At 39.0% G+C, this 8,069-nt stretch overlaps 1 protein-coding gene across 1 annotated transcript; it reads left to right on the top strand.

The window, feature by feature from the left end:
* Nucleotides 1-1,078: 1,078 nt before the first annotated feature.
* On the top strand, nucleotides 1,079-8,064 carry LOC104162731 (myosin-3-like; the record flags this gene model as incomplete). Its single annotated transcript, XM_009701539.1, has 12 exons — nucleotides 1,079-1,197; nucleotides 1,289-1,438; nucleotides 2,061-2,231; nucleotides 2,481-2,787; nucleotides 3,147-3,220; nucleotides 4,062-4,149; nucleotides 4,245-4,362; nucleotides 5,083-5,206; nucleotides 5,292-5,428; nucleotides 5,529-5,784; nucleotides 7,597-7,839; nucleotides 7,945-8,064. Coding segments are annotated over 12 exons (1,907 nt in total), but the record flags the coding sequence as incomplete, so codon positions are not given.
* Nucleotides 8,065-8,069: the final 5 nt, after the last annotated feature.

An 8,069-nucleotide genomic window follows, 5' to 3' on the forward strand; every position in this document is an offset into this window, starting at 1 on the left:
GTAGAACAGGCTACAAATAATAGCTGTAACTTTATTTCAGTGATGATATTTTGCTGACCAAATCTTGGAAACATTTAGAGCAGTGTACATTACATTGATTCCACTGAAATCAGTTCTGTTGCACAGACACTATAATCCTCTTCTGAGGATTACTCTGAACCTGTGAACAAATTCCCAGTGTTGCATAGTCATCTTTTATTTTGCTAGTTTTATTTGCTCACAAACCTGGGATTGTGGCAGTGCATCTTCTCCACCTCCTGTGGACTCCATTTACTGTGCAATCGTTCTTTCTTTATCTGCCTTTGAAAACATTGAGAAAAACATGCAATCTATTCCCGTACTTCACTATCCTTATCACGGGAAATTTTTTCCAATTTCTAGCCTAAATATCTCTTGATGCTATTTCAGACTGTTAGATCATGTCCAATATTCATGCAACAATCTGCTATACTTTTTTATCATAATTTTATATTAATTACCTAAGCATTCTTGAATAAATCATTTCATGTACTGTGCCTGCTGGCAGAGTTTGAATTCAATAGTAAAATCAATAGCAAAAGGTAAAATGCCAAACTTTTTGTTTGAGGATGCACATCAAAGAATAGCCCTTCATTTTATATGTTTAGCTGTAGATTCAAAAAGGCATAACTGACACTTGTGCATTGTATTCTCTTGAGTATTATGTCTTTAAAGTTACCCTACTACAAGTCACTTAAGCATATTGCACTGTATTTGCTTCTGAGAGGATCTGGAATTGTCTGCAACCTGATCATCATCTCAGGCTTATCTTTCTTTTTTCTTTTTTAGCATTTATTATTGAGAAGTTTGCCTGACTAAATGTCTCCAAAATGATTGTTCATTCAAAATTCAAAACAAACTAAGTATAGGTGAAGAAAAAATAGCCAACTTAAATGCCTCATAATTCTTAGGGAATGTTGCTTATGATGAACTACAGATAAATTACTTTTTTATCTTAACTAATCTTTTTATCTTTATTAGAATTGCCTTTTAATACTTCTTTTAAAAGAACACTAATGCCTGCTGGTACCTTAACAACTGGGTTTTTTTCGGTCTTTAGTTGCTGACAAGGCTGCCTACCTGATGGGTCTGAACTCAGCTGATCTGCTTAAGGCCCTCTGCTACCCCCGAGTCAAGGTTGGGAATGAGTACGTGACCAAAGGTCAAACTGTGCAGCAGGTAACAAAAATCCCTGTTTTGTTGACGAATTGATTGGACTTCCTCTTTCGCTCTGTATGATAACTATAAGTCTTCTGGTTTTTGTTCTCAGGTATACAATTCAGTAGGTGCCTTGGCAAAGGCTGTGTTTGAGAAGATGTTCTTGTGGATGGTTATTCGCATCAACCAACAGCTGGATACCAAGCAACCAAGACAGTACTTCATTGGTGTCTTAGACATTGCTGGCTTTGAGATCTTTGATGTAAGAACAGTGTTTTATTACCATGCTTTTAGAAGTAACTGCATTGTGTGCCAAAGTTCTTAAGAAGGAATGATGTCTTTTTTTTTTCTTTGCAGAAATAGTTTAATCCTTTAAGATTGTATCTAAAGTATCATGATTTCCACAGGTTTTTAATTGGGAATAGATCTTTGTGTTACACACATGCCAATGGAAATCCATAAATGCAGTTTTTTGACTGACTATAAACAGTAGACTAACATGGCATTTCGTACCTAATGCAGAGACACCAGTTCCATAGACACAATTTGTGCTTAGAAGGCTTGGGACGTGCTTTGAAATCATATCCAAAATGTTGGATAAACTGTTGCACTGTGGACTCTCTCGTAACTGAATCAGCCCAGTCTAGTAGATATCAAAACTCACAAATCTGAAATATTAAAGTGGCCTAAACTTCTAGGGGTCATAAACATGTGGATAAAGTTTAGCTTAACAAAAGAGACACATGACAAAAGTTCTAAACTCCTGGCTGGGCAAAGAAGGAACCACAGATCCTCCTGTGGTTTATTACAAAACCCCAGCACTGTTCTTTATCACTAGCTTTCTAAATTTGCATTACTAGTAATGTGTATTTGTAATTGTGTAGTTCAACAGCTTCGAGCAGCTGTGCATCAACTTCACCAATGAGAAACTGCAACAGTTCTTCAACCATCACATGTTCGTGCTGGAGCAGGAGGAGTACAAGAAGGAAGGCATTGAATGGGAGTTCATTGACTTTGGGATGGACCTGGCTGCCTGCATTGAGCTCATTGAGAAGGTATTTCTGTAATACACAATGTCTAATATTTTCAGAAATATATTATTTTTTTTATATATTTATAAATGTAGCCTGCAAGGGTAAATGTGATATTGTAAATACATAAGTTTAGATTATTTTACAATTTTCTCTGCTGAGCAGGAGAACAATCCCTGAAAGTGTCAATATCATCCCACTTAGGAAGCTATTCCTTTACCTGTGAATCCTTCTGCCTTTTCACCTCTTCCTCCTTCCTTCTGCTTCTTCCAGCCCATGGGCATCTTCTCCATCCTGGAAGAGGAGTGCATGTTCCCCAAGGCAACTGACACCTCTTTCAAGAATAAGCTCTATGACCAGCATCTGGGCAAGTCCAGTAACTTCCAGAAGCCCAAGCCTGCCAAAGGCAAGGCTGAGGCCCACTTCTCCCTGGTACATTATGCTGGTACAGTGGACTACAACATCTCTGGCTGGCTTGACAAGAATAAGGACCCCCTGAATGAAACTGTTGTGGGGTTGTACCAGAAATCATCGTTGAAAACACTGGCCTTGCTCTTTGCTTCTGCTGCAGGAGAGGCAGGTCAGTTCTGTGAAATTCATATTTTCATTTTTATTTAATGACTCTATCAGAGACATGAACATCTGCTAGAGTGTTCTCAAGAAACTGCATGTTATGCAGAGTCTCCCATGGCTTGAATATATTAACAAAGGAAAAGATCAAAAGTATTTCAGGCCTTCCACTCAGCCATGTTAATCCCCTTGATTATCACACATCCTTGGTCTTGTGTTCCTTTAGATTGAATGTTGACTCCATTTCCCTCTGCATCCTCTGTTCCTTTCTTAGCATGACTGATACATATGAACACGCTTCTTGCAGTCTCATAAAGAAAAATTCTACAAATCAAAATTGTAAAACCATCTTTTTTTCATGTTCTTCAGAGAGTGGTGGCGGTGGTAAAAAGGGAGGCAAGAAGAAGGGTTCTTCTTTCCAGACTGTATCAGCTCTTTTCAGGGTAAGTACAGAAATCATTCTCTCTGTTTCTTTCCTCTTTTCTATTACCTTTCCACCAATGGACAGAGCTTCAGTCAGATGGAAACACTTTTATTTCAGCACCTGTGGCATCTAGCTAATATCTGGCATCCTGAACAGTTTTTCACACTGTGGAAGAGGTATTTGTCTGAGCAACTTTGATCCTAATGCAAAGCAGGGTTAAGCTCAGAACTGTTAGGACCTAGCTAGTAAAAGTGATTGCTGAAATGAGAGGTACTTTATGGGTTTGCTTTTAAAAACACTTCTAGAAAGGGGTGCTGTAGGACCTGCCACTTGTGCCTTATGACTTGTGACCCCATTCTTACTGAACAGAGAGTCTTTCTTGTCTTCCTCTGCTCAACCTTTGCCAAATATATCTTCACAAGTATCACATAAAGGCATTAAGCTTCCGTTTCCCAGCCTTCTGTGCAAACTTTGTCCTTGCCCCTCTTCCCTTTTGTCCTATTTTTGGTTTTGTTTCTTTTCCCGTCAATTGTCAGTGTCTTCCATAGAGTGAGAATCTGGTGATTACAAAGAATCATCTTTCACTCAGAATTATTCTTTTTGCCACAAACTTCTGGTCACCATTCTCCATAAGTGTCTTGTCTGAGTGGATTTATCCCTCAGTTTCATGAAAACACATTGCACAGTTTTATGACTTTCTCTCCTGCTCAAGACTGAAAGGCAGAAGAAAACTCAAACTAGGATGGCTATAGGTGGGAATAATAAATCCATTATTGCTTTCCAATGCTTTTCTCACATTTGACAATATAACTGCAGAGGTACCATTTGTTAATGAAAAATCTTTGCTCATGAACCTACAGGAGAACCTAAACAAGTTGATGACCAATCTACGGAGCACTCACCCCCATTTTGTGCGCTGTATCATCCCCAATGAAACAAAAACACCTGGTAAGAACCACAAGTAGAGAGAAATCATAGTGTGATTCAGCCATTATTCTCTATGCTTTATCATGAAGTATCAAACAATTGTCTTATTTACTTAGGTGCCATGGAGCATGAACTGGTGCTACACCAGCTGCGCTGTAATGGTGTGCTGGAAGGGATCAGAATTTGCAGGAAGGGATTCCCCAGCAGAATCCTCTATGCAGACTTCAAACAGAGGTCAGTTTCCTTTCTACTCTCCATTCTGTCTTTACCGCATAAGTTGTATATCTTAACTATTTTAAAATTTGTGCTTAGTTTATAATGCCAGCTTTATCTGATTGTAACTGAAAGAAGGGGAAAATGCTGGAATGTATAACCAAAACAACATGTATGGCTAGCAAAAGAGAAATTGTTGAGAAATTAAGAGATAAGACAGGTGTCCTCGCTGGTTACTGTTCATCAATGAGCTGAACTTTTCCAGTGTCTCTGACTATAGAAGCACAATACAGCTACACAGGCCAGTGACTACACGATTAAAAAATGCAGATTGGGATGTGGCACAACATGTTCTCAGACAAAAATTACAAACTCGGATCGAATGCTTTGGCCATTGTATCGGTGACAACTTTCAGGGAAAGATGCTTTCCTCCTTTACACTTAGCGGCAATGTTCTTCTCTAGCAATTTTTTACAGCATAGTTTAAGTGAAAAGGTGTTGGACTGACATAGATGGAGATCAGTGTCCTCTTTTCATCTATGACTGATAACCTACAGACAGTAAAAGTTTCCTTAATTTTGTTATGAGATTAGGACATCATTATAACTGTATCTCTAAACAAGGGATGGAATTCTAACTTCTTAAGCCTTATTCGGCTGCAGAGACTTCTGTTAATTTCAGTAATCAACATAACCTTATGACTTCAGATTGCTTTAATTCGTATTTCCTCTCATTCCACAGATACAAGGTGCTTAATGCCAGTGCTATCCCAGAGGGACAGTTCATTGACAGCAAGAAGGCTTCTGAGAAGCTTCTCGGGTCAATCGATGTGGACCACACCCAGTACAAATTTGGCCACACCAAGGTACAAACCTTCCTTGACCTACTCATTGTGTGCCTGTGCGTTGCTCTACCTGACAGTGACGTGTGACAGCATTCCCTTTCTCAAGGTGTTCTTCAAAGCTGGGCTGCTGGGACTCCTGGAGGAGATGAGGGATGAGAAGTTGGCACAGCTCATCACCCGCACTCAGGCCAGGTGCAGGGGCTTCCTGATGAGAGTGGAGTACCAGAGAATGGTGGAGAGGAGGTAGACATTCCTCATCTTCAGTCAGAGTCACTGTACTTGGGGGAAAGTGTTGACACTCATCATACAAAAAATACTCAATGTACATTTTATTATGCGTCAGGGAGTCCATCTTCTGCATCCAGTACAACGTTCGTTCATTCATGAATGTCAAGCACTGGTCTTGGATGAAGCTGTTCTTTAAGATCAAGCCCTTGCTGAAGAGTGCAGAATCTGAGAAGGAGATGGCCAACATGAAGGAAGAGTTTGAGAAAACCAAGGAAGAGCTTGAAAAGTCTGAGGCAAAGAGGAAGGAGCTGGAGGAGAAAATGGTTTCTCTGCTGCAGGAGAAAAATGACCTGCAGCTCCAAGTGCAGGCTGTGAGTATTGCCATTCATTTCCCACTCAGATAAGGAGTCTATACATTCAGACTGCTCTTTCACAAGTAGAAGGTGACCAGATGTCAGAAATTTGTTGAATTATGCATCATATTGACTGTGAAGGTGAAGAAACTAGTGTCTCGCAGTAGCATGGTAAGCTTTCTGAGAGCCATTACAAAGACTCACGGAACTCCAAGTGTGAGTCAGTGCTCTTGTTTCCTGAGGAAAAAGCCGTCTATAGCTAGCCAAGATTAAATACTCAGGATAGGGTTGTACTTGAACCCTCATCTCCCTTTGAGCAGGTGCGTGCTGCAGGCAGTATCTCTATCTCACTTGGATTAATTCAGTTTGGACAGTAAATGCAACCTAGAATTCAAATTGATCCTTGTAAATTCAGCTACTTATTAACTAATGGATAATTGTTCATTCTGGAAGTGGGAAATATAGCTTTACATATCTCCTCAGTCTGAAAAGAAATTAATCCAGAGCTCCTCCTTCTAAACAAAAGTCTCATCTCCCAGGGTTGTTCTATGATGTTTTACTGTGCTCAAAAGTGCTTGGTATTCCCTGGGGAGATGAAAAGGAGGAGGTAGATACACTCTGATAAAGGAAGATGTTGATCCTGTCTGGTTGTCTGAGTCCTGCCGATTCTGCTTTAATCTGGAACCCTTAAATACAAAATGTTTATACCAAATTTGGAGAGCATACGTAGGTATAATAATATCAAACCATCATCTCTGGGTAAGCACTTTACACCTGTGTATTATTTAGACATAATTTAGTACAATGCAGAATAACAAAGCAGATAAATAACCAAGAAAAATCTTTCATTTCTGAGCACTGTAGTGATTTGCATCTGCAATCTGGATTTTCATCATATGCCATGTGGTAGATTTGTTATTAACAATATCTAATGAACCTTGCAGATACATCAAATTTAGAAAAATAAATTCATATTTTAAAATATATTCCAACACTACTTGATATTCAAAACCTATCTTACAAAGTAATTCTAAATTACTCATTAAATTATTGAAAGCACTGACATTACCAAATACATTATTCACATTTCCCCTAGTTACACAGTGATTTGAGTCCTCAGTTAGAAAATGGGAAACTTAGGGCTTTTTCCTCAGTCTGAAAAAGAAAAATAGACACGGATTTTGATCTTCTTATTTATAAAGGTATCTGTCAGTTAAACTCATTTAGGACAAAGCTCTTCAAATGTAATACCAAAGATTGAAGCAATAGAAAGGCAACTGAAATCAGCATTAAAAACTCCAGACAGACAGGCTGGAAGTACAACAAGTATGCACGTTTTTTAAAAGGCACTACCTCTATAATATGTACAGTGAAATTAATGAATAAGAGTGATACTCTTCTGTATCTAAAAGTTTATTCTTGAGAATAATAAAACTTTTACTTCCCCATATAACACTAGGTTCAGCATCAATTACAAGAGGGAAGCCACTGGTTATTGTATATGGAGGAAAAAGCATGCAAGTCCATTTCACTGAAAAATTAGTAAAGGAGGTGGTCATTTTTTTGTGATGCCTGTAACTGCATGAGATATTCTCACAATTACAATTCCGAGAGACATTTCTGAAAAAGCCAAAAAAAATTGAAGTTTTGCCAAACTGACAACTTGCATAATTATTTCCCAGACAGAAATCTGGTGACATTGTTCAGCTGTTTGAGTGGAAAGGCTGTTTCAGAGATGGTTTTTACATATCTCAATTAAAGAAAGATAAAAGATAAAGAAAAGAAACTTCCAAATACTTATAACAAACGAAATCTGTGTGTCCCCACCAGGAAGCAGATAGTTTGGCTGATGCTGAGGAAAGATGTGACCAGCTCATCAAAACCAAAATCCAGCTGGAAGCCAAAATTAAGGAGGTGACTGAAAGGGCTGAGGATGAAGAAGAAATTAATGCTGAACTCACAGCCAAGAAGAGGAAACTGGAGGATGAATGTTCAGAGCTGAAGAAAGATATTGACGATCTTGAGTTAACACTGGCCAAGGTTGAGAAGGAAAAACATGCCACTGAAAACAAGGTATAAGGCAGAACCTGTCACTCATGCTCCAGAATAGAGCACTGTGCTGTTACAGGACTTCTGTACCCACTTCCTTTATTTACATTTGCTCCTTTCTTCTCAAAGGTGAAAAACCTCACAGAGGAGATGGCCACGCTGGACGAGACCATTGCCAAGCTGACAAAAGAGAAGAAAGCCCTCCAAGAGGCCCATCAGCAAACACTGGATGACCTGCAGGCGGAAGAGGACAA

Source organism: Cariama cristata, unplaced genomic scaffold (assembly GCF_000690535.1).
Source record: "Cariama cristata isolate BGI_N322 unplaced genomic scaffold, ASM69053v1 scaffold5466, whole genome shotgun sequence".
NCBI classification, from domain to species: Eukaryota; Metazoa; Chordata; class Aves; order Cariamiformes; family Cariamidae; genus Cariama; species Cariama cristata.